Genomic DNA, 27,567 nt, shown 5'->3' with positions numbered 1-27,567 from the left:
GCCTGTGTTGGAAGCTAGTTGAACATATGTGCTGCAGCCACAAGGTGACACTGTAGTACAAATCTCTGGCAGCACGAGGCTTCACGCCGTATTTCCACAGTTGATCCCATCCTGGTATGAACAGGACCTCCTCTGCCTCATTCAATATTTACATTCCAATAACAGATTAATGATTTCCACACTGTCTATTTTTATATATTTATTTTATTTATTTTTTTACCTCTTTTGAGGAAGTGGCTTGATTTCAGCAGGAAGTTTTAATGGTTGCCTCTAAATGAGGCAAAGGTATCATGTGTGGATCTGATGGACTTCCAAATGAAGGGTAAAGCTGGACCAGACTTAATCCAGACAATCTGCTTTGATCTCCCAATCTCCCCTGTGATATCCAGCTCTGGGAAAGCCTCCTTTACACCTTGTAGCCCTAAAGCAGAAGAGGCACAAGGGCTTCACCATCCTCCCCCTCCTCTTCTCACTGCCCATCTTTCTCCCCTTCTTTACACACACACACACACACACACACACACACACGCACGCACGCACGCATGCACGCACGCACGCACACACGCACACACACACACATATTCACCATCCACACCCACACTGGACTCTCTTTTGAAAGTCTAGGACTTGATTTAAAATTCCTCTTCAGAGCATGTCATGCATTTTATATGCATGGCGAGTGGGAAAGAGAGAGGAGGGATTGTGGGGGTTTGTGAGGAGGGAGGTTCGGGGGATGATGGGGCGGGTGGGGGCATCCAACCCAAATGAACTTCCCTCCGCTGTTGCTTTCCTCAGGGATATATCTGTACACACCACCATCACCGCTCTCTTTTGCTCCTCGCCCCTCATTTTCTCGCGCCCACTCAACTCTTTCAACATTAGTTTTACTGCATAATGCTTTTCACAAATTCCACCGAACAGCCCGGGCGCCATAGCCTTTGAAGACAAGTGTGATCAGAACAGAGGCAGGGGGTGTACAAAAACCTGGCCGCAGGGCATTTGGGGTTTTTGCACTCGTGTTTAGCGGCGTATGGAGCAGAGGAGGGAGGCTGACAACTGCAGTGTTTGGGGACAGCTTTGATGTCTGATGGGGTGCGGCTGCTGCTTCTTCTGCACAGTCCTTCACAAGGAGACTGTCACGTTGACACAGCCAGGCTTTATGCAGAGCAGAGCTGAGCAGAGCCGTGATGGATAACAGATAATCAAAAGAGCACGGCTCTTCACCTAAAACATCTCTCTTATTCTGTTTGCTGACTGGCTCCGACACCAAGACAGGAATCAATAAGACACCAAAGCAGCATCAACTCGGACTTCTGCATCTGCTGGAGAAAAATCTGGTTTATTAGGAACAATATGATCCCACTAGCTTATCGTGGATATAGCAGTAAACAACAGAAACACAATTCACTTTTCTTTTTTTTTCCTTTTTCTTTTAAGTGCTACAGTTTTGCGATTATAGACATAAAACAGCACGGAAACCATAGTGCTACATTCATATATGCACAGAGTATAAAAATTACAGTATATTGCTGTTAAAGTCTTCCTATTCCTGCTCATAGCACCCTCAGTTTCTTACACACACACACACTCATACACACACGCTCATACACACATCACAAATCACACTGTGAGCTGTTGTAATGAAAACTGGGTGGTTTTAACGTGAGAGCTGAGACACGGTTTAGGTCTGGTAGGTCAACATTTTTTACAGATAAGCACTGAGTTATCATTGGAGCACAAGGCTGACAAAAGTTAGGCTAATATAGTACAGTAACACAAGACAAACCCTCCACAGAGAGATCACAAAACCTCACTGGACAGACTCTCAGTGAACTGAAGCAAAGTGTTTTCTCCTTTTAGCTATTATGTATTTTTTTCTTCATTTTTTTTTCCTTTTGAAATGAAAGATTAATACAAGTTAACTTTGGTTTCCAGCTCTCTAGGATACTATACTGAAAAATTGTGGCAGTTTAAGCTGTGAGTAAAATCAACAGTATAGCAGCCTTAAGCCGATGATAATACAAAATGGGGAAAAAAATCACTTTTTAAAACATGTCTTTTTTTTTCTTGTTATAATAGCAGCCAGGAAATAACATTGTTACAGTGTGATTCCTTAGAAGAAACTGTTAAAAAATCTGTGATCTGGTACCTCTGAATAAATAGAAAAATGCTACCTCTTTGTTGCTATTTCTTGCCTGTTCTGTTATAAATATGGTTACGCGTAGCAGATATGCATTGTGTTAAGACATCGTGTCTTTCATCCATGCAACGACAAAGAAGCTGAAGAGTTTTAGTGATAGAGAAATTTAAAGAAAAAAAAGAAAAGAAAAGGTTTTCCACAAGTGACTTGCTGTACAACGCAGTATTTTGGAGGCCTTGAGTGCTTCCAAATTTGCAGTCGGACTGTAACACAAGACAAACATCGATTACAAAAACAGGCTGAAAGGAACCAATCAATGATTTGGGATGCATTTGCAGGCTGGAGAGAGGGGACATCTCAGGTTTCACACATGGGACCCCCTGGCTTTGCTGCTGGCATCTCCTCAGTCATTTGCGAGAAACTGCCTTCGGTTCAGAGTTCATTCTGTGGCAATACCGAGCCACTGTGAGACCTCAGCCGGGGCGAGGTCTGAAACCTGAGCGAGCCCATTCGACAGTAAAAGCAAATTTAAAAAATAAACGATGTCGTGTGCTAATAGTACGAGCTGTGATTATTTATAATTTGTAGGGCAGTGATTTTAGAAAAGGAGTGTGTCAGGAATGCACTCTTAAAACTGTTTATGCAGCAGGAACCCTACTACAGGGTTTATTCTACTTCTGCCTCTTTCTTTTATGCTGTGCTGCACATCTCTCGTTCATCTTTCAGGCTTCTTTTGCATATTTTTTTCTAAAACACTCCACATGCAAACTATTCGATTCGGTTTGCTGCAAAAGTTTAAACCCAACACAGGAGCTTTCAAAGCGCTGCAAAAGAGCTCAGTCTTCTAGCAGCCTGTCCTCCATCACAGGCCAGGGAGAGCATAATGGAGCAGTGTGTGCTCAGAGTTCACTGGAGCGGTCTGAGGGGTGAAAGCAGTAGACACACACTGCGCTGGTTGTAGCGAGCTGTTTCCATTACACATTCTAAGCAGCTGCTGTTTGGAGGAAGTCCTTTGAAAGACGACTTGTGGGGGTAACTGGAGTCCACAGTTCAAATGGGGTCCTTCACCCTAAAGAGCCGGGGTCGAGGCTGAGGCCTCGCCCTCCCTGGCATCATCGTCACCATCATCCTTGCACCCCCCCACCCTACATCCTACCGCCACCACTACCACCACGAAGGCCTCCAAACCGAGGACCTACACATGCGACGTCTAAACTAACACTCAACGTTCATGCTATAACTCCTAGAGAAGCAGGACGAGCAAAAAGAAACCGAAAAAAAGCAAAGGCAAAAACATGCACTCCTCGTTTCTCCGCTGTTGTAGTCAGCTTAGTGCGATTCCATCTAAAATGCATCCTTTGCTCTGTGGGTTTCGCCTCTGGTTTCTTCAGTTGTTTTGATTTGTGGATGTTTTGACACGAAGAGGCAGGGAAGAGGGAGTTTTTTCTGGGAGAGGCTTTGAAGAGATTCAGAAGAGTCTGAAGGTTGTCTCTGAGGGGTCAGGGGCATCTTTAAAAAAGGTGCAGGGAGGGGGGAAAAAAAGAAGGAGAGGCACCAGGAAAAAGAGGAGGAAGATGCTGAGATGAAAAAAGTCGAGCTGATTGAAAAGAGGCCTTGTTCACTTTTGTGTAAGGTATGCTCCGATGGTGAGGCTGGCCGCTCCGAGCGCAGCCAAGCCGAAAACTGTCTTGATGGAGGGCCAGGAGCAACTGAAGACGGAGTCCCTCTGTCTGTCGTACAGCTCCACAAATGCATCCTGAGATGAGAGACAGAGACAACTGATTAGGCTTCTGAATAACATGGTTACCTTCGCATGAATACTTTTCAAGTTCTTAAATAAGGTTTGCATCTCATAGTTCTTAAAGGAGACATGAGTCACAAATAAATCATTCTACCTTAAAAGAAGGGTCAGCAACTGCCTTAAACAGCCGGTCAGTGCAGGTTTTAACCGAACGCTGCTCAAACAGGGGTTAACCCTGCATTTGATGAGGACTATTTTTAGCAGTCGCCTGAAAGACATCGATTGACTGATATGTGGAAGTCCACGTGAAGCTGTCTTAAAATAATCTACAGCTTTCATGCTAGCAGCAATATGGATTGATATTTATATAGCGCTTTTCTACTCTAATTGAGCACTCAAAGCAGTTTTTATGACAGCCATCATTCACTCTATCGTATAGCACTGCCTAAGTGCCTTTTCTAACATTCACACTCCAATGAGTGCATCAGGGCTAACTCAGGGTTCAGTATCTTCCCCGAGGATGCTTCAGCATGCTCTGCAGTTTATTCGGGATTATCTAATCGTTTCTTTACAAGAAAAAGTTGTGGGTAAGAGGCACAAACAAATAAGGCATACTTGAAGGTTGGCTACACATGCATCACTTAAAGGAATAATTCATTGTTGTCTTTGATCTTCTTCCTGGAATTTGTGTGATTACAAGAAAAACACAAAACACTGCAGGCCATATTTAATATCTCATTTTCCTGCCTGTAGTTTTGGTTTCATTTGTTTTAATAATAAGATAAGTTTCATTCACTTCCATGTATTGAACATAGATTTTATAGGAAAAAAAACTTGGTAAATATGATTTTTTTTTTCTAATTTGGGTGAAATGACCCTTTAAAATGTAAATCCCTTGGCTGATACCAAACATGGGTGGGAAAAGAATGTCATTACACTTATGCTGCAGGCAGATCCACTACTGTTCATCGGCTCTCACACCCTCCTACGCTTTTCATGCACAATGACACAACCCACTCGGAAACACATACTACCCAAACACAGGAATCACCCAAAAAGGCCCATTCGCAACATTTTTTTCTTTCTCTAGCACGCGGATGAACACTCCAGTGCTCAAGCACGAATATATTAAAGCTGCTCACGGTGTCTCAGTGGGTTCAGCTTTCTGCCGCTAAGAGGAGTTTTAAAGGAGGCCAGTTAAAAACGTGAGCGTACACGAGGAGCATCTGTGCAGAAAAGACCGTGGCTGCGTGTCTTAGATGAGGAAATACAGACATCTGCTTAAAAGCGGTGACAGCAGGAACAGCTGGACAGGAAGTAATGGTGCTAAGCTAAATGCTCTCCCACACACAGACAGACACACACACACGCACACACAGCAGATTATCTTGAACCAAACGACAATAGAGGAAATTTTAGGGAGCTCTAGGGGACACCTCCTATTGAATATTTTTCTTTTGTTATGAGGCTGACCACATTAGAAGGTGTGTTGTGAAGCTGTACATCTGATCTCCTTTGAAGTCTCCATCTCTTGAAGTCTCTATCTGTAATTTGATCAGATCTGTGAACAATGGTGAATTGTTAAGTTTGATTCACTACAACATTATTGTGTCAGTTCCCATGGGGATCTATTACCAGTCTATTTTAATCTGTCTGGTTTTAAGTCAATTTACCTACAGTAATTATGCTTTGTGTTACTTTTATCGGAATACATGTTTTTTTGACCTTGATCTAGTAGAAGATTCATTATACTCTCTTTCGCTAGTGTCACGTTTTAATACACAGCTTCCTTTTTATCAAACAAAAAGCCCACACAGGACTAAAAAAAGGAGGCATCTATTCTGAACTGCTGTACGGAGACAAAAGCATTTCCTGCTTCCCTTCCTGTCCTGTGGCATTCCTGAGGCTGGGGGCTGGTGACAGAGGGGAGGAAGGATCAGCAGTTTTTTTTCTGGGCCCTCTGATGTCAAAACACACTGTGTTCCGTAAATCACCCGGCAATATCTTTTACCACACAGCATTCTCTTTGTTGCAGCTGGGCGTTTTAAACTACACCCCCGGGCTAGAGACAGTAGTCTAGGGGAATGCTAACAGCTCGGTGAAACTGTAAGGCTCTTATAAATTAGCTAAATGCTAATTTCAAAAAGTATACTCACTCAAATTGGTAAAGCTATGGTGTGATGCTTACTGGTTGCATCACACTAGAGTGAAATCAGAATGGCACTCAGAATGCATGTGTTGGAAAAATGTACTTTTAAAAGTACTTTTATTGCACCATGTTCATTTATTCATGAGCTGCTGTAACAGGATTCAAATGGCTGAATTGCCACCTCAGCATGCAGTCAAGTTCTATAGTCTTGCTAATGACCTACTAATTTTATTCAGGTGTGTTGCAGCAGGGACACATGTAAAAGCTTGAAGACACCGGCCCTTAAGGACTGGAGTTTGACACTAGAGGCCCAGAGTTCAGCACCCTAAACTGACCTCTTTAGATTGCTAGGGGATTGCTTAGATTGCTTGGTTGGAAACAAATTGTCCCCAGACAATTGTAGTCTCACTCAACAGACTGGTGAAGGTTTGCTAATTATTTATAATCCCAGACAAATTGCCAACAGGTAGGAATCAGTCTGAGATTAGTCTGTGGTGCTGAGCGCAACTTATCTGTGATGCGTCTCTTTGCAATAGGGAACTCGACTCAGCTGGTTTTCAAATGGTTGTATTCAAAGTTGCCAAATGCCAACTGACTCGGAGTAGTCACAGACCTGCTCACCATCTTTAAAGCAAATATTTCAAAGGCAACAAGATTGCAAGTTCAGTGCAAATAGTCACAATAATTTTAGTCATGCCACGTTCTCCGACTGCTGTTTTCCCAAGTGTGACCGTAGCATAACCATCTAACGCCAGGCTGTTAACATAAAGTAGAGCTGAAGCTGGTTTTCCAGGTCTTCACCAAACAGAAACAGAAATATTAAGGCTTAAATTTAAGGCATGGCTGCTGCAGATAACACACCAATGCAAGCAGTCTGAAAATTATTTTGGCTTGCTGTGCTATTAATTCATTAATTTGACTGTATAGTCACTTAGCAGCAGGTACCTAACACACCCAAATAGTCCATACTTGCACTTTGCTAAGCTAGCTTGCTAGAATAAACTTCTTACTTCTCACCTATTCACCCTGTCATCCAAATACAATGAAACAATCAGCTCCAAACACACAAACAACGACACACAAAACAAGATGGTGGCAGTCATAGTGTTAAAATCGAGCTATGTCCATCTTTCACATACAGTCCATGTAATCTATGTAATCCAAAACTCTGTGTCCATCTATCCTGTAAGTGTTGACACATTTATCCTCTGGGCATCATGAGTATCTGTCCTAAATTTCATGGCAGTCCATGCAAATGTTTTTGAGATATTTCAGTCTGGGCTAAAGCAGTGTACCAACTGCCGCCATCATCCCTGGAGCCTTGCTGGTAGTGTGGAAAGCAAAATGTCAGGGAGCATTTTTTATTTTGGAGCGCTCTGAACAGTCTCTGCTTTTGAACGATGACACCCGTCTCCCTCTCCAGGATACAGGTATTAATAAGCGAGCAAGCTCTTCAGTCACACCTCTAAGCCGAAGGAAATGTGCTGATTGGCAAAAACACCATTGTGTGTTTTTCCTCACCTACGCCTGGAAAATAACAGTTTGCTGAAACTGTAACTCCAGCCAGCAGCAAGGCGCGCATGTGACCAGCCACTAGCAAAGCTCAACAAAATGGCAAACTCATGTGTGTCCTTGATATGTCCCAGACAGTCGCCATAGATTATCATCTATTTAAGTCTGAAACAAAAGCTGGCAATTATAATAAGAGGTTCATACGAGCTGTGATGGATGTTTAAAAGAATCCCACAAGGGCATGGGTGGTAATAACTCCAGGTTGACTCAGGGGAGAGCTGGAAAGCAGGAGGGGGGTGGGGGTGTCAGGTGGATATCATGAGACTGAGGCATGCTCCACTTCAGCTCCTGGAACTTTTTCATCCCCGCATTAGCGAACAGCGCTGCCACAAACATGTGAGCAGTGTGGAAAAACAAACCTTGGCACTTTGTGTTTTGGCCCCATTTCTGTTGTTGTGTTGACTGTCATTCTGAAAAGCGGAGTCTTTACAGAAAAATAATGATAAGCAGGTGGGAAAGAGGACACAGGAAGTTGACAGGGACAAGAGAGCACAAAAAAACACGGCCAACAAAAGACTTCATAATCCCCAAAAGCTCATATTTGCCCCGCAGCAAAGCCATCTGCCATCAGCAGCAGGTGTGCATCTGGGAAATAAAAGTCCAGGCTGCAGTCCTCTACAGTATTAATTTTTTCGATCAGTGGCTTTTAAAAGGTCACCCCCAGCCTACAGAGACCCTGGAGTCAATGGGAAAATGCCTAGCCAGGTTTACACACACCCTGCCTTCATTTTTACTGCAAACAATGAATCCTGTTGAGAATTACATACAGAGCAAAAGAGTTCGACTGAGCGGTGAGGACTTGAGTCTCCCATATGCAGCAGAGGGGTGGCGACTGACTGCATGAGTGTCACGGTTACCCAGGCTGGAAGCTTCACACACAATTTGCTTTTCCCACCAGCGGGAGAGAGTCTATCCTTGACCTCTGATTTGTTTTTCACATGATTTACACCTCTGGGTTTTGCTCAGTGTCTTTCTCATGGACACAAAGAGATTTTACACAGCTGTCTTCTTCGGATGGCTTTGCGTTATCTTATGGGCAACGGGAAATACCAAACATTTGCCAGATCCTTTGGGTATCACACCCCACACACTGACACAAACTTTTGGGAACGATCCTGCAGCTTCTGTGGAAGATAATGAGTGATCTTGTGTGCTTGACTAGCTCCGATAAAACCGCAAGCAGCACTTTGCCAAAACAGAATAATGATTAGACAACTGTCTCTGTTTTGGGAATCTTCTCTGGATAATTGCGGGCAGACTGTGACTGAGAGAAAGGGATGTAGGTTAAAGTTCAACTTGTAATTAAAGTGCCCGTTGTGGCTTCACTGCTATATTCACCTCTGAACTGAGCTTCTCCCCACGCTCTGTTTATTTCCTAAGCGTTCACATAGTAGCGTACTTATAAAATTACATATGCTGCTCCTGCTGCCCTTCTTTCATTTTTTTAATTAGCCTTTTGCAGACTTCTCCACTGCTAATTAAAGTCAAACAAAACTCCCATTTCAGGGGTGGAGGGGTATGGGAGAAAAAATGCAAGGAAGGCATTATTTTCTCATAATAGATCTGTTTTGATCAAAATATACACTTATATCGCTCTCTTTCATGTGGGTGCATTATTATTTCATGAGTGCGAGCGCATATACAGATTCAAAACATCTGAAAAATAATAATAAAAATAAACAGATCAGACATCATGACAGTGACAGTACTGCAAGCGCTTGTCCTGGAACAAGGTCAGCTTCGATCAATTCTCCAGAGTGGCATCCATTGACCAAAAATCAGATGACGGAGGAGTTTGTTGCAGTACTCATTACCCGTTGAATCCCCTGTGTCAGCAGCAGCAAACAGCTTGGAGCTGAGGACACTGAGCCCTTCACTGCCCTGTGACAATACTGCAATACATGGAAACCACAGCCTCGCAGTCCAGCGTGACAAAGTGGGATGTCGAGCTGTACAAATCCAGCCCAATCAATGCGCAAGTATTTAGTGGATCAGCCCGAGTAACAATAACACTTGCTTCTTTGAAACAAAGGACATACGTATGCAGTGACAAAAGATACCTAACTGATGAGTCGCTTATAAAAAAAATTGCTTTGGTTTTGCAGCAGTCTATAAAATTAACAAACTGTCACTAATGGTCATTTATCATTGGCTAGCTTTGAATGTCATTAATAATAATCATCATTTTGAAGTCAGCCTGAGCATCTTCCATTGCAGACTGCCACATCTGTACATAACAGACTGTGATGTTCGACATCCTTTGAGTCTGAAAAATTAAAGCCAGCGAGGTGTTTGCTTTAAACCTGCATTCTTCCAGGTGGGCACCAGGGGGCGACTCTAAAACATCCAGATTATGTTAAAGTTTATGAGTCAATGACCTACTTCTGACTTGATTTATGATGTCGGTGAACAGTTACATGATGAGTTTATGGTCTCAGTCACCAGTGTGAACCCTTATTTAACACATTATAATGTTACTTTTGTTAATTTTGGCCCTGTATTTAGTAAAAATAATAATTTTTAAAAAGCCAATTACGCATCTGAGTTGAACGTCTTCAATTCCTCAGTCAGATCCATGCCTCAGCTGTCACTGGTTCCAAAAGACCAAGAAGACAATGGCCAAAATGCTCAATTTGAGGCTTTAAAACAAAACCTGGAGCAGGCTGATTATGACACAGGGGCTACATCCATTTTATTTTATTTTATGTTTTTAATGATCCACGTGTTTTGATTTGCCCCGACTATTTGTGTGCGATGCCATTCCTGATGCAACCCTCCCCGTTTTTCTTAGCTTGGAGTGCTTAGGAGTGCACAATTGAATTAAATACTCTTGAATTCAGTTTTATTTATTGGGACCAAATCAAGATGTTTTATATTGTAAGGTACAATTATACACCCAAAGACAGTTAATTAAGCAATGAAGGCAGTAAAAAAGAAAATAGAAACTTTATTCAGTTTGTGCAAGCAGCTCCACTAACCTCACCTTAAACTGAATATTATTTTGGTGAGAAAGACTCCCCGAAGCTTGTGTAAGAAGCTTGAGTAAACTTTGAAAGTGAAGAGCGTTATTGACTGTCCACACGCTTTTACAAATGAATTGCCATCCTTTGAAATGGCCAGCCAATATGGAAGCCATAGAATACAGAATTGGCCCGACAGAGCGGGATCATGACACAGTACAAGGGAAATTGGAAACCTTTTTTAATATGCCCCCCGCTTGAGCTTCACTGCAAACTCAGGTTTCATACCTTCCGCAGTCATTACGTTCGAGTCAAGCGTAAAGAGAGAAACAATTTTGACGTCGGATGCTACCCCAAAGGCTCATAAATATTCAAATTTGCATCAGCAACAGCGGCTGCAGCATTTGTGTGTTTACAAAACAGCTCCCGCTCCCGTGGGAGTCAGCCTTCTCCACTGGAACATGAAATGTGATCGGCAGTAAATCACCCACACTCCTCGTGACACTGTTTTTTTTTTATTGTCTCCATTATTCATTGTCTAAACTTACCAGATAAATGAGAAACAGAGCTTTACACAGGAGACTTTGGTTTCTCTGAAGATATGTAATGCTTCAATAAACTTGAGGTTTTTTTAATCCCATCAATGAAGAGAAGGAGGAGGTGCAAAACCACGGTAAAGCAATTCCAATTTGTACAGGGGGGAAAATATTCAGAGGATTTTGGGGAAATATAAACAGATTTTGAATTGACAAGCATTGCATGGCCTTGACTGATCAGTTATGTACTCCTTGATTCTTGTTGAGACTATTGATTTTTTTTTACTGAACAGCTTTGATCCAACATGAAATGAAGGACAGGGTAACCTTGCAGTCTCAGAAGACTGAAGGCAAGTGCATAGAAGCAGACTGCACTAGCTTTCCCCCTGCACCCAGGGTTTATCAGCAGACTACACCTAAGCTCAAAGTGTATTATACACAATCAATCACTTTTACATGTAAAGCAAAGAGACATCAAAGCTAAGGGAAAGCCACAGAGAGACAATCCTTTCCCCCCCCCTCACAATAAACCTCTGCAGCTCAGTCAATAGAGGTTTTTTTTTTTTTTCATTCTTTAAAATGAGCCAATCTTGTGGTTTGACCTTGAATATTTGATTCAAAATCCTTCATAGCATCCCAAACCAAAGCACAAAGGAGCCCTCAAATAGATACAATGCAGCTAAATGAGGATGTCTGCCTCGTCTGAGGATGTCTGCACTGAGCGCATCCGGCCTACCACGGAGGAGGAAGTGACAGAGTCCTGCCAGATAGAGAGAACGCAACTGCTGTGCAGCTATAAATAACGAGAGGCTTCATCCTAGCCCCTAGTTCAGGGCTTCCCGATCTAATAAAACAAGTCTCATCTCTGCTGCTCGCTCCATTTAAAAGGCCACAGATGACGAGTGAGAGCGCAGAGGATGAAAAGGGGCAGCTGAGTCATCGTCCACGTGTGTGGGTGTGCTTGAAGTGCATTAAACCTGGCTGCAGTGGCTTTTTAGTAAAGACAGGATGTCTGCCACTTGGGAGTCTAAGTGGTCTGTGTTCTTGTCAAGGAAGCTGTGCATAGCACACCCAAATCCATGTAAGCAGCACGCAGGCCAATAAACTGTGGTGCTTTTCTTTTTTACACTATGTGAGCCTTTCCATCCCAGGTCGTGTTGTCCAAATGTTGCACTCACAGGACTGTTAAAGTGGACTTGCATAAAGACCCACTTTGTAAGTGAAAGTGGCATTTAAAACATGCAGAAGGCCTCAATGGAACAAAAGGCAAGGTAGGTGTAGGTTAATGATTAGACAGAGGCAAAGCTTTCCATCATTCAAATGACTCTATCGGCTTTGAGTAAGCTTTGTATTTGCCGCTCTCTGGAACCAAAGCACCTCTTACTCTAGGAGAGCATGAGAGCCCCTGCAGTTCCAATTTCAACTGTTGAACTATCACTGATTAGTTCAGATAGGAAGTCCTGATAGAGACCGTGGGAAGCAACAGATTCCAAGGTGGCCTATTGCTTCCCCACAAGTCCATGGGAGAGGCCCATTTCCTGTGACGAAGGCAGCGCCGCTTCAAGCCTTAAAAGTCAGATCTGCCGACCCCTTTAGACCTTGAGAGCACACAACCAACCTCTTAGAAAGCCACTCCAAAAATAGTGGCTGCCTAATCCCAGCTAAAAATGACTACTGTATATGGAGTAATGAGCGGGACGTGCGGGAACACCATCTGCAGCAGGGCTTCAAACTTCACGTGACACGTGTGTGGTGACTAATTGTTCTGAACTTGACCCCCCTCCCCAAAAAATGGAGCCATCTGAAATAATGCGCTCTGCTTTCAGTCACTGTGGTCTTGTGTGTGCAGCTTCTTTGTGTCGAGCCCCTGATGTAACAGAATTACATAATCCCAATGTTCAGAAAGGGGCTTTTCAGACAGCAGTGATAGGCGGTGTAAAGGACCTCTATGGCGTAGTTAGCATTAAGTCACTTTTTGTGCTTAGACGGTGCAGGAATGACATCACTGTCTAGTATGAGACTATGACTTCTCTGTGGTAGAGCCAAGCATGGCTAAATCACAGAGTCTGTTCGGGTAACTAGGAAAGACTCGAGGCAAGCCAAACATGTAGTCATACTAATACCGTGGAGAAAGGGAGGGGGAGCAGCAGGGGAGAGCCACAGTTGGTTAGAGACTGTAACTAAGAGATTTGTATTTGTTTTGAACCATTAAGCGACTCCTAAATCTTAGCCCCTAGTATAAGAGGAGGCAGACCATAAAAAGGCAAGTTTTAGAGGGAATGTGATGTTATTTTTCCTTTGATGAAACACCAAGTTGTAATTTAGGAAGCACGGGTAAACAAGTCAAGTGTAACATCATCTAATAGAGAATTAAACGTGTCAGTGAAGGAGAAAGTATTAGAAGATCAAAGCTAGACACCCAGGGCCTCCCGTGATCTCCTGTTTCAGTCGGCCCCTAAATGAAAGCTTGTCAGTTTTGGCAACAAGATACCAGAGCGGTTTACGTGATTAGAGAACACTGGGCCAGGTTTCAGGTGTAGCTGGGTTCCCCGTGTTGGCCATGTAAATGAGAGAGGCCAGAGTCTGGGACGGGGCATGCTGTGAGGAGAACAGAGAGCAGCAGATTGAGCATCTCAGATGTCCGATAATGTCAGAGAAAACAATCATCCGCTTGAGGTACGGCTCCCTCAGGAAACGGCTTTGAAGTGGAGGAGAATGGAGCTGAAAAAGCACTGAAAACTTTCCACAAAGTCACAGAGAAGGTATTCACTGCCGGTGGTGGAAAGCACAGCTACATACAGTATGCTGTCACTTCTTAGACTTAAAGCCTGCGGGAAATACTGCCGATTCCTTTCTCTTTAACAATAAAAATAAACAGTTCATAAACAAACAATTCAGCTCTTGCTGCATTTTGATTAAAGTACTGCAAGGCCCTGATTGGTGCGCAGAAATGTGACACTGCCTCTCAGAACCCGTCTCCAGCTCTGCTCAATCTAATTAGAACAGGAAAAAACACAGAAAATGTGAAATGTGCCTTGTTGAGGTAAACACATTTTCCTTTTATTTCATTTTCCTTTCCGTGCGGTTCTAAAAGCAGGATGTTCACTTTACAGTGTTACTTCAAGAAGAGGGGATTAAAAGAAAGAAAGAAAGAAGAAAAATCATGTGGGGAGACAAAGCAAAAGCCGATAAGGGAAGGAAAGCATATTTCCCACAGGCTGAGAGTTAAAGCTCAGAGATGCATGACAAAACTTCTCTAAACATGGACGATGAGGTCATTTTATTTAAAGGGGGGGGGGGGGGCCGAAAGGAAAGCAATGATTATTCTTATGCAATTTCACTTCCACTCAGACAATCTGAGAGCAGAGGCCGTATCATGAGCGTCAGCTCTAAAAACAATAAGTGAAAGAAAGAATTCCACTCTCTTTCCTCTCAGGACGGGAACACTGGGGGAAAGTTCATTGACCTCTCTCAGGCAACCAGCTGATTTTCATCCAGGCTGGGGGAGAGGAATGAGTGGAATGCATTGATGTGTGGAAACAAACAACCCCGCTTGTGTGTGCGCGCGTTTGCCCGAGAGGCTCGATATGAGAAGGAATGAGCCTCGAGTTGAACCAAGTCAGCTGCGAGAAACACGGCTACAGCAAACCCTTTGAATTATGTAATGAAAAAGCTTCGGCTAAATCCTTCTCAGAAAATAATTACTCAACGAAAGCCCAATCAAGCAGGCAAAGAGCAGAGGTGGACATTACTTCTGTTCTTTTTTCTTTCTCCTTTTACTTTTCATTGCTCTAAACTCAGCATGACTCACAAAGACCTTGCAGAGAGCTAGGGCGTGCTTTTAAAAGACGCATTGTTTGAACTATCTTGAGCAGCTTGGCTCATTCAGAGCTGTGTGACCTTCCCTGTCTGTACGTAAAGACCAAAGGGAAACAAGCACAGCCTACCCGATGAATGATAATAAGTTGCCTATTGTGACAGTGAAAGTCTGGAGTGAAAATGCACAGAAAACTAATGCGGCATATGTCAATTTCATAATGGAGGAGAGTTTCTGTTTCTCTCTGGACTAATCCATGGAAAATGTCATTAATGGGGTTCGGTGCCTGCCTACTGTGAGCTGGCTTGTCTTGAAACTGCACTGCAAGAATAAGATACTGCACCAAAGCTGGATGTTAAATAATGCGGGAGAAAAACAAAAGCAAACATGCAATATAGGTCCAGCGATTTTCCACATGTACAGTATGTATTTTTAGCTTTCGGGATATGTAATGCCCATGTGGATGTTTCACGAGTAAATTCCTCTGCTTTAAAGTCAGCAGATGGATCAGCTGAGGATCAGATGATTGTTGAGTCAGATGACTTTAACAAGCAATTTCATCCAAGTGTGCTCTGTAACTTTGGATTGACCTTAGTCTCCTAAATCTCCTTCTTTGTATTTAACAGCTTGAATTCTATTAGCGTCATTATTCTTTGGGCTTTAAACCACGGTGGCTGCTCCAGATATTACCATCTCCGTCTCAACCTGGCTGCAGCAGATGAGGCCGTAAGAGATAGGAATGCCTTTTTTTATAGCTTTATAAGCCTCCTCTTATTTCATGCCCTTCCATCTGTCCTCATCCTCCTCCTCCTCCTCCTCCAGAACCCTGTTAGCCTCACCTTCTGATCAAAGACACCTTCTGAAGTCCAGGCTTTAAAAAATTTTTTTTACCCAGGAATATTTTTTAATCTCCTGTCCTCCATGAAGTACAGGAATGTGGACTCATTATAATTCAAATCTGGAAAACATTGGCGATCAGGGGGTCTGAGCGTGATGGGTTTGGTGGTATCAGAAAATGAGTTGGCTGATCAAATAGTGCCTGCTGAAATTCAGCTGATTAAAAAAAAGAACAAAAAAAGAAACACATCTGTACTTATTTCTTCGTGCATCAGTCCAACCGCCAACTGACTTCAAATGTGAGCAATAAATTAGGCAGTTTACAAGTCAATTTGCAGAGTTGATTAAACTTCTAGTGGTTAGATTTGCCGACATGAACCTCGTCTAGACGGGAGTTAAAACCTCACTATAAAAGCAAAATGAAGCCTGTCACCACTAAATCTTGGCACCATAAAAGTTTGCTCTGGCATAAGTCATCAAATGAGTGCATCCTTAGAACATACACAGACATAAATCGTCACTGTATTGTCAAAAGAAATAGCAAAAAACATGAAATAAAATCCCTAGGAAGAAAAGGAATCACTGTCACTACTACGGTATTCATTTCTTCATGTTTTCTTTGAAGTATCTGTCAGTATTTCAAGATGTAATGACAGCCCAACAACCAATTAAACGTAGAGGCAGAGTAGATTCTGTGAAATTGCTGCAACATAACGCCTTGGCAATAGTGGGTTTGCCCCTACCGGCGAGATATCTGTGTCAAAAGTAGCACGCAGCTGTAATATTCCGCGCCAGCTGCAGCATCCTGACAGAAGGTGATTGTAGATTTGAGAAGATGTCAAGAGAATTTAGGATGGAGACTCTGAAACAATACGTAGAAGCCAGAACAATGCTCTCTTGGAAAAGCTTTTTATCTTCCAAGCGTCATGGGTTTATAGTTTTCTCTGCACTTCAAACCTAATCAGTCGCCATCAAAGGCGATTGCAGCAGGGTGGTGCTGTATGAGCTGTGCCAATAGGGAGAGCTCGCACACCAGCTGAAAGGAGTCAGGAAATTTAAAACATTTTTAAAAATGTGCTAAAAGATCTCACCCAGGTCTTTCCACAGAGACACTCTCCTTCAGGATGCATTTTGATTAATCACATGCACATACAATCTGACATTCACAGCTGCTGGTCTGCTGTGTTAATTGAGGCTCTGCTCAGAGAACCATTGCAAACCATTGGAAATGCTGAATCTATACCCCGTAGTCAAATAGATTTCCAAGCATCGGCTGACCTCACTCGATGTCGACTGAAACAGATCAGATTTCCTGTGGGATACTTGCTCTCATGCCAAAAATCATGTTTAGAGATGGGGTGCACAGAATTATTTACTCCAGACCTCCACAGACGAGGCAGAGAAATCTATTTACCATTATCTGGCTGTTGTCATTTTTGGAAGAGCGAGTACTCAACAGTTCAGAGAAGAGTCAATAATGGCATGCTGTTTGGTAATGGCCAGTGGTGTAGCTAGCTGCGCCGGGGGAAATCCCAGTGGAGATGGTTGTGGTGTCTGTGTGAGCGTGCACGAGCTTGTGTGCGTTGAGGCTGTATGGCATGGCTAACAGGAAGCTAGGCACCCCGAGGCCATCTGCTCCCTGCCATGGCTCACATGTCACCCTGTGACAACACAGCATTATTGATTCACACTACCACATCCGCTTCTTTGTGTACACACTGATGTGCCACAGTGTATGTGTGTATGTATATGCCCGTGAGTGTGTACACAGCCATTTTGTTGACAGCAAATAATTGATTTCCACTAGCACATCCGCTTCTATCTTTGCCTGTACGTGTGTGGATATCAATGCTTTAAGCCTTAAAAGGTCAATTTACCCTGAACCACAAATTAGCAGCTAGCCATGGAGATAGTTTCGCTTTTGTTTTAAACGTACACTTTTCCATGTTTTTTGCATCAATAGCAGAGTAAATGGCTGCGTGGGATTTGAAAGGTTGAGATTTTACTGTCTAACTTTGCAGTTACCATTGCCACTATGGAACATTTAAGCTCACTGTTTTGGTTTTGCAACCTGCTCCTTTACTCTTCATTTGCTCCCATCAATCTTGCATCACGAGCGTTCAGTTTACACTCCTTAGACGCCGGAAATATGAGTAAAGACCGATGCTAATCCTGCTTTCTGTCTGCTAAATTTGTATTGCATTTGCAGCCTGTTTTGCTGCTTCACCGAAATGCTGTTAATTATCGCTTTAGTCTTTGCTGCTGCTTTCTCTGCCCCAAAATCAATAAAACTGATAAAAAAAAATTGGTCTCATAATCTTAAAGTGAAATTTCATAAACTGCAGGTCGAATCGCTATTTGAGGACGCCTTACAGGGGAAGTCAGTTGCTTCTGACTCTCATGCTAAAAAACCCAACTTTCGAGCAGGTAAACATGTTTACAGCCTGGTACAGAAATACTTTGGGGCTTTCTGCCTAATTTCCTCTCTGCTGTGTTTATGGCGTTGGTTCTTTTTGGGACATTTTAAATGCAGCTTTCTTACGTAATGTGACCTTCTGCTTGGTAATTTGTACTAACAACCTGTCCTCTGTGCTTCAGCTTTGGTGAGGGAAATTGTAATATAACCCATACAATGGACATAACGTACTTCCTAACTCAGCTTGCTAGCATTAGCAGTAATTGTTGCTAGAGAAAAAAGTCACATGTTTTTCTTTTTTGTATACCTGTGTTTAGATCATAAACAATATAAAAGAGCGTGACGTCACTCACTGGTGAGTCCTGATACGAAGCCTTGTACTGAGTGTCTTTTTTGGCAGTGTGTTGAAACCTGATGTGATGATTGAGGGGTGGATTGGGCTGGGTTGCGAATATTATGAGACAATGAGCATACCATGAATATTCCTCCCTTCTGACTCAAATAATGATCATAGTTTATTGAATTGACTCAGTGATTTATTCAATAGAAAATGAAACTAGCGATTTAGCTCAAAAACTCATCAGGAGAAGGTTTGTTGATGTCAGAGGCTGAGAGAGCTGAGGGCTGTTTTGTCATAGACTTGTACCGAGTAATCTCACGTGACAACATGGTCACATTCAAGAGTTGGCCGCCATATTGGATGTGACAATCATCGATTGCTAGTGAAAAATTTGTATTCTCTCGTCGGTTGGCTATGGTTACTGTAGTCGATGGCTCAGATCAGTTGTTGCACAAAAAAAAACTCCTGGTGACTGTTAGGCACAACTTTTACTTTGGATGCAAACCTTCTTCATTCCCGGATTGTGTTGTACTTTTCACAGATTTACTACTGCTTGGAGTGTAGCTATTCAGTATTTGTAGACAAATCTGTCACTTCATGCAAACTATGGGCAACTGAACCGACATGAACCAATATGCTTGGGACCAAGCGTTGGATTGTTCACCCACTAATAGGAAACGTGAGCTGGGTTTAGACCATCGTGAGACCAAGGAGGTTTTGTGGTTGTCTGTGTCTGTGTGGTTGTGGTGGTGGGGATGACACTGACCAGTCTCTAGGTCCATGTGACAGGGACTTTCACAATCATTTTCCCATAAACTCCCATCAACCTCTAGCAATCACTTACATCCAGAGGCTGCCAGACGGCTGGTCTGTAGGTCTGCGTGACTAGGGCTTTGTCACTGTGATTGTCACCAAAAATAAAAATGTTAACATCAAAGTGAAACATCTTCTGCAGCATGTCTTTGTCTTGTCTTCCTCCCCTCACCCCCAACTGGTCGTGGCAGATAGCTGCCCGGTTCAGCCTGGTTCTGCTAGAGGTTACTTCCTATTAAAAGGGAGTTTTTACTTTCCACTATCGTCAAGTGCTTACTCATAGGCTGTTCGTCTGGTTGTCGGGGTTGTCTCTACATTATTGTAGGGTTTTTACTTTACAATATAAAGCACCTTAAGGCAACTGTTGTTGTGATTTGGTGCTTATAAATAAAACTGATTTGATTTGGACTGAATTGAATCAAAACCTTCAAAACCTCAATAGAACCAGAAGAGACAGCCCCTGTTGGACTGATGGAAACTATTTCGCTGTTGGCTTAAGTGTAACGAAGCAGACAGAAGGGATGGATGTAGTGAAAGAGGAGATGCAGAGGGTTGGTGTGACAGAAGAGGATGCTAGGAATAGGGTGAACAACGGAGGTAGATGATCTGCTGTGGTGACCTCTAAAAGTGAGCAGCCAAAAGAACGAGACGAACTCCTGGGATTGCTTCGCTTTTCAGATCCAGAAACTACATCTGTAGTTCAGATCTTAGATTCTCAGGCTGGAATTAATTCACAGTGAAAGCTGCCATTCATTGGGGAAACCTAAGACAATCCACTACCTGTTCAACAGGCTTTGTCTTTGTGAGGAGACATACTAGACTTCAAATGACAGTGGATATTGCTGCCCTAGAAATTAACTGAAAACATCAAATCTCTTTTTAAGCCTTTTGGGGGTTTGACCCAAAAATATCTACAGTAGCTAGACAATGGGAGGAACCATTTAACCTTGCCCTATATTGATATGCTGCGCTGCTTGCAAGGGTGTGCCTAGTGGCAAAGTCAACTTGCGTCTCAATAGGCTTCTCATTATCCGGCTCCCACCGTGACAGGAAAGGTGGAAAACTCTTTTATCTGCCATCTCAAATGGTTCATTAGGACATTTTTTCCATGGAGGACGGCGGTGGGTTCGTGATGTGACGCTATCACAGAGGCACACAGGGCAGGGATTTACGCGTAACATGACAATTAGAAGACCACACAAGAGCAGTGATGGTAATGCTTCTATATTTAGAGGCCTCTCGCATGTCCCTGCATTTTTCAGGGATCTGGAACGTTACCTGACACTGAAAGCCAGGTCTCTGGGTATTAGTGTGTTTGGGCACGTGTATGTGTGCAAGTTAATACGTCTCATGTGGTGGGGGTAAGAGGGAGGAAGAGGATGAGGGAAAAAAGAGGAGGGGAAAGAGGATATAATCTCTCAGCTGGAGCTCATAAAGCTTTCGGGACATCCATTTAGTGTCCAAGTTTATCTGCTCCATATATTATTTATCAGCGTATCCTCTCAGTGGGATGGTAGCGCTTAGCTCAAGCACTTGTCCCTCATAAAACAGGAGCTTAGAAGGTTGAGGTGACTGCTTATTTGAGCAAAAGGGATCAAAAGGAAACAGTAATATGGATGAATTCTCAACTTTCAATCTGTAAACTCGCGTAATCCTAGAAGTCCAACACAAAGAGTACAAAATAAAGAAAAAACACTGATGTTAGCTTATGTTCATGGTCCACTGACATGACTATCCAACTAAAAGAGCTGGACACTCAGGAAAAAATCCAGGTTGTGTCCGTTTTTTATTTACAGCCCCTGTTTCCCAGCAGACATTCTGCCAGCTCTCCCAAGAAGGCCCAGAAATAACTACAGCACAGGATGGGGTGGAGGGTCTCTGGGGTAAAGGTATGTTGCGGAAAGACGCAAAGCATATCCCCTGCAAGTGCAACAGAACAGGATTTGTGGCCTGCAATCATGCTGCAATCATGCCGTAAACGGCAATGAGACATCCAGTGAAGATGGAGTGCATGTGACTTACTGCGGGCAAAAGAGTATAATCTGAAGCTGAATAGAAATCAAAATGAAAAGAGATTCAGTGCTTCTTAAATCCACACACGGGACTAAATGCTTGGCTCAAACGTCTTTGAGACGCAGATAGCGAAGAGATTGCTGGAAGAAAAATGTTCTTGTTGGACTGATTGAGAGAGCTGCGGCCCGCAGCAGCCCACGTCTGTAGGAAATGTTCCTGAGATTACAGATGCTGTGCTGATGGGTGTAAACACAGTGGCAGATGGTGAGCAACCGAGGCCTCCCAAGCAAAAGGGGTACAGTACAGGGGAAAATCTTGGCTGCCTCTTGCCACATTAAGCTCCTTTGTGGTGCACAGTCTCCATTACAGAGCTCAAACACATCCAACGGTAAAGTTGTTGTCAAAATCTCCAAGCTGATTCTTATTTAGTTTGTTTCTTTGTTTGCTATTTACATTTTTGTTGCGTCTCCAGCTGTAGAATGACAGTGTTAATTGACGGGGTGGGAGGGAGAAAGCCTAAAATGCTATTTGCGCAAGTAATCATTTATTCCTCGGTCTGATTGCTCAGAACTAGAAGGCAGCGTTCACACAGTAATGAGAGACCAAAAACTGATAAACAGCTACAAATTAATGGATGAAAAAAAGGGTGTAACTGAGTGTGACAGCACGCCGCATGACAAGAAGGGAATACTAGCTCAGAGTGGATGTAAGTCAGTCATGACTTACAGAGCTCATTACGCTGTAAAGCATGTGTCCTCAGAGGCAGCGCTGCGTTCACCATCAACATAGACATCTTTGTGTTAGAAAAAGAGCTCAAAGCTAAAAGAAGCATAGCTGAAACAGTTCCTGAATGGCGCCCTGATTAGTATTGACTTGCGTTTAGCAGGCTGAGTTTGCATCTAGGAGACGCAAATTGGATGTAAGTGAGACCTGGTCGAGAATTTCTTTTGCTCTCCTGTGAATGGCTGCATGTGCCTCCTTTGTGATTTAGTTTGTTTGTTTGGTTTCTTTTCCTGGGTTTTTGTCTCTACTCTGCCGAAACGTCACCTAGATGGAGATTAATGACTTCCTTGCTGTCCCACATCCACTCAGCCTCAGCAAGGCGCCGTAGCCAGATGCCTGCTATACCATAGCAACATGCTGGTCCCACCCATCGAAGAGCAGCCTGTGCTCTGGGAAACCCCCACAGGATGGACCCAACCCAAACGCACATTGTCTTTCATAACACACACACACACACACACCTGGGAGACACAGAAAATAGACCACCTGGTTAGCAGCATTCCACAGACACCTGATCTCACTGTTTGGGGCTTAAAAAAAGAAAGAAGGTTTTTCAGTGATTTAACTCCTTCCTCTCACTTGTTATAGAAAAGCAAGGATTTAGAGGCATGTTAGCATATCTGAGGAATATTTCCACAACTTAGCAGTAAATACAGGGAGCACAAAATCATGGCAGTTCCCTCTGATGAATGTGTGGACCCAATTTTATGACATTGTGCAACTACAGGAGAGGCCATGATCATTATTCTTCTGTGGCTTCAACAGCTGAATGTCTGCACAATGACTTGGTGCAAATCCATCAAAAATAGTGCTGTTTTCAAAGGGTAAGAGATCACTTTGACCTACTGGTGGCCACAGGGAAGACTGCAAGAACAGTGAGATTCATCCATAACAGCACATACACTTTTTTTTTTAGGGAGAATTCAAATTAGGGTTGTTGAGAAAGACCAAGAAGCAATGCCATCTTTAGAGCGTGACTAAAAACAACAAAGATAAAGAAAAATCATTTCTCAACATCATATCTGACACTGCTCTTGGTTAACTTCCAGTTATGAAACTGCTGTTTTTCTCTTGAAGCACAATTTGGCATTTCGCTCCGTGCCGCCCTCTCAGCCAGTCAAGCGTCTGAGGTCAAGTATGTAATTTCGGAACTCGGACGCCGTCTGCCACTTTGTTCAATCACTTGGTATTTACTGCAAGCGCCTGCAAATAAACACAGGTGCGCCACGTGTGGGTGAGTCTGCAGCCTAAATGCAATCGTTCCCTGATTGAGTGCAATTTCTGTCAACAAAAAGGCCGAGTTTCTAACTGAATGTTAGGGACAATGAAAGGACGGTGTGTCACATCCCGGGGTGTGGGAAGCAATCTGTGCTGAATGGGAGCCATTTGGCCCCTCAGCTGAGATTTTGCAAACACAGTCACTGCTTTGTCAGTTTTTTAAAGGGAAGATTTTCGCCGAACTAAATGTGTATTTGACTCACTCGCAACACTTAGACTCAACAATGATTAGTGGGTACCGTTCACACTATTTTGGGCTTAAATTGTCTCAAAAACAATAGGAAACAGAGGGTGGCTGATAGAAAGCTGTTTCCACACCACTCTTACATGTCAAAATGTCAGTGATAGGCTGATTAGCCACCCACCTTTGTTTTTAGAATGGTGGAAAACACAGCACTCACCTCTTCCACACAATAACACAATGGACAGGGTAAGTGACCATAAATGCAACCTGTCTAAACACACATTTAGCCGTGTTTACCGAGTGTCTTCATTGTTTGGAAGATGTGTAAATGCCATTTAAAAAGTTTTATTTAGAATTATCAGGTCGAACACTATAACAAACGACAGTGAGCTCATGAGAAACGACTGATTTGTGAAACCTGTTTTATCCTCATTCCTCTGCTACAGCCACCCGGCACGTGAATGTTCCTTAGAAAACAGGTGACCCAGGTGAGGTTAATGCAGAAATGTAGCACATGTGTCTCATTGCAGCAATGCAAAGCTTTCACAATAAAACATAATGGATACCAGATCATTTGCAAACAGTGGCAGCCATTGTTTAGTCCCCACTGAGCTCTGCAGCTACAAATGAGGAAACTGAGGTCACATCCTTTCTCCCCCCTTTTTTTGTACTTCATAGGCTCATTTATACACTCCCCCTACCTGAAATTTCACCTCTTGTAAAAAATCTTTTTTTTTTTTAAATTTATTAAAAGAAAATTAAGAACTTGCGCGACTAAAAAACTGAAAATAATGAAAAGAAATGTTTAAATCAATGTTGCTAACCCTGACCCTCTGGACAGGTTTCCATGATCTAAAACATCTCTAAAAATCCCCTCTATGCCCTTGAGATCCCTGTTGAGAGATATCTGATTAACAGTCTCTGCATATCCTCTGTGAATTCATAATTCAGGAAGAGGCCAGTACAAAATCAACCCGATGTTTAGCAGACATTCTCAAAAACATACAAAAACACAAACACGTCAGTGTACAACAGGCCGCCGTTTTGGCTCCGGAGGAGACAAAACATAGCAAAAAAACCCCAGCTTTGTTTCACAGACTGAAAACACAGTTGACTTTTATTACATTTCAACATCTGCAAAGCCAGTTTTCACAAACCCAATCCAGAGTACAGACAACGCTGTGTTTGCAACGTCAGTTATTAAAGGTCATGCAATAACACCTCAGGAAATTCCCTACCTGACACCCGTTCAGATGAATATAAATCAACACCGGTGCATGGCTGCATATGCGGAAGCTACAACAGAAACTGAGCCAACACTAACATATTCAGGATTAAACTGTTTTAGAGCTTACTTTGAGCTTAAAACTAATTGGATGAGGTTATTCATTCCCTATACTGCAGACATATGCTTTCAAATAATCCTAAATAATCCTTTGGATTAAAGAACTGTGCTCTTGCTCTCTCTCTCTCTCTCTCTCTCTCTCTCTCTCTCTCTCTCTCTCTCTCTGTCTCCAGTGGATGTAGAGATACAGTCATCTCCACCCAGCTGTAAAACCCAAACTATGATGACCTACATTATTCTACAGTGGGCTCCAGAGACCCCGAGCAGGCATCTCTGCGGCCCCAGTCTGCGCCAGCTTCAAGGCACAGGTCTGAAAAAGGCAGACAAAAGAGTCCCAACCAAGATGCAAACAGAGGACGGCATGTTAAACACAGTGGCTGCAGATTAGCACTCTGTGTTCTTGGAGGGCCCTCCCTCTGTTGCCTCCCTTTGATATGTGGCACAACCTGCCACCTCCAGGGGCAAGGCAGACTCAAGGGGAATGTTAAACGGTCTAATCCTTTGAGATGAAACATTCGATATGAATCATTGATAAGCCCACTCAACACACGCCCCGTTTTTATGATACCTTCCAGCTAAGATAACCAGGCAGTGCAAACGTTATGCTCTCATTAAGAGCACCTCGGCTAATTAAAGGTTAATTCATTGCAAGTCAGTTTTGGTGGCTACTGAGGTGCACAGCACCCCCCCCCCCCTTTTTTTTTTTTTTGCAGGAGGGTTTGCAGCTGTAATAAAAACCTGAAAAATTAATATGACAATGCATGCTTGTTTCAGATTCAGTGTGGGCATGCATTCAGCCAGGTGTGTGTTGTGCCAAAAAAAAAGGGCCTCTGATAAGCTGAACCCTGTCCAGTTATGCCCAGAGGCCTAAACACATTAATTCAATAGTTTGCTCTTTGCTGACATGTGTCTGACCTCCTCCCTTCTGCAAGAATGAGGGCCTGCAATGCCTCACGTGACAGCGGGACTGAAGCACTTTCCTGCATGAAGATTCAGATACAGGTGGATGGTGAAATGCCCTCTCTCTCCAACACCACACACACAATCCTGTTTCTTTTTATAACTAAGCTTTTACTTCCCCTTAGATAATAACCTCTGTGCTCCAATGACAGCTCTGCCTCTGCTTCTACAAATGACAGGGCGGGTTTTTTATAGAGACGCGTCGGGAGGTGTGATAGAGAAACCGCTGTTTGATTGGTCGAGTAAGTTTAACAGTCAACGAGATCAGCCAGTTAGAGCAAGTAAAGTAAAGCCGTTCATCTCGCTCGCTGCCTGACGTGCGTCACGAGATCACCCTAAAAGGGACTTTTCTTTTTTTAATGATCAGCTACACATGTGGTTTCGATATTGAGCCCCGTTAAGCCAGATCAAAATGCACTTTTCAGCTCAGTCAAACATGTAGGCCTACACTGACCGAACTAAGTCACTGAAATTCCTTTTAATCACAGTTAAAAGAGGACTTTTGCGACCCCTTGACACACTGCTGCAAAGCGCTCAACTACACGGAATCAGACATACCCATCCCCCGTTATCTTGTATCCAGCTGTTAAGAGGTCCATTTAAATACTCCGTCATCCAGTCTGCGATGTTGTCCACCTGGGATGACATCCCCTCGTTGGAAGCGCACTCCACGCACACAGTGCCCCCAAACTCGAAGAAAGCAATAATCCGGCCCCAGTTCACCCCGTCCCGGAACAGTTCGTCTATCACCTCGGCGAACCTCCTCTGCGCCGTGGCGGAGGTGAGATGCAGCTGCCGCGACATCTCCGTGAAGTCCGGCTGGTACAGTCTTTCAAGTTCATCTCCAGCCTCGCGCAGGACTCTGTGGATGCCTGCGTGTGGGTCGGACTGTGGGAGCCGTCTGCAGAGGTGGGTGTTGCTCTCGCCGTCAGGCCCGGTGCTGGCTTCTCGGCACCGGTGGACCAAAGTCGGTGGAGGGTCAGTTATCGATCCGTTATTAGCAGCATCTTCTTCTTGGACAACGCGAAATCCCCACACGAACCCCCGCTTGGAGAGTTTATGGCAGATATACTTTTCCACAATATTGCGATTATACTCGTTCTCCATTCCGGCTCAAATTTGGCACTTTGTATATCCAGTGGTTATCCTAAATAAAATGCATTTTGACCAAATGTGTGCACTGTACAATGCTCTGCACAGGCTCGTCCAAAAAGCTGGGGCTGTATTCAAATAGGTAATGCAGCGAATGATCCCACACAGAGAGGAGATACTTTACTCGTGAACTCGGGGGAAATCCCTTGAAAAAAAAAACTGCACAGAAACACGCACTAGAAGTCAAAACAGGCTGGTTCCGTGTCAGCAGCAGTCTTCATTTCCCGAATCCTTGGAGGGACACTGGCGACCTTCTCTTTGCATAGAAATCCAATATGCGGAAGAGGTTGGGAGTAGTGTTGTTCTATTTCTGTGCACATCACCCAGACGTGGATGTGTTGCGATTAAAAAAAAAATGAATGAAAGCCAAAGTTGTTCACGCCTGAAGGGGTTTTAAAGGCGGCCAACTGTTTTAGCAGCCTTACGCACGAACCAGACGCGGGACTGTGCGCCAGACAAGGTCGGACTGGAGTCCTCTTCCACGATTGCTCCACATATCCTCCGAAGCAGCTCCCTGCTCACCGCTAGTGG

The 27,567-nt window shown here is 43.5% G+C and overlaps 1 protein-coding gene across 1 annotated transcript; it reads right to left on the bottom strand.

Moving 5' to 3' along the window:
• Positions 1-1,326: 1,326 nt before the first annotated feature.
• bcl2b (BCL2 apoptosis regulator b) lies at positions 1,327-27,538 on the bottom strand. The gene is made up of 2 exons (XM_085377042.1): positions 26,443-27,538; positions 1,327-3,896 (listed from the first exon to the last, which is right to left on the bottom strand). The coding sequence occupies exons 1-2, from the start codon at positions 26,989-26,991 to the stop codon at positions 3,759-3,761; spliced, it is 687 nt and encodes a 228-aa protein (XP_085233168.1). The 5' UTR covers positions 26,992-27,538; the 3' UTR covers positions 1,327-3,758.
• Positions 27,539-27,567: the final 29 nt, after the last annotated feature.

The sequence above is a fragment of the Diplotaxodon limnothrissa genome, linkage group LG18 (assembly GCF_057381915.1).
Source record: "Diplotaxodon limnothrissa isolate DT_005_m linkage group LG18, D_limnothrissa_male_GT1.1, whole genome shotgun sequence".
Taxonomy (NCBI): Eukaryota; Metazoa; Chordata; class Actinopteri; order Cichliformes; family Cichlidae; genus Diplotaxodon; species Diplotaxodon limnothrissa.
This window is presented reverse-complemented; position numbering and strand designations above follow the sequence as displayed.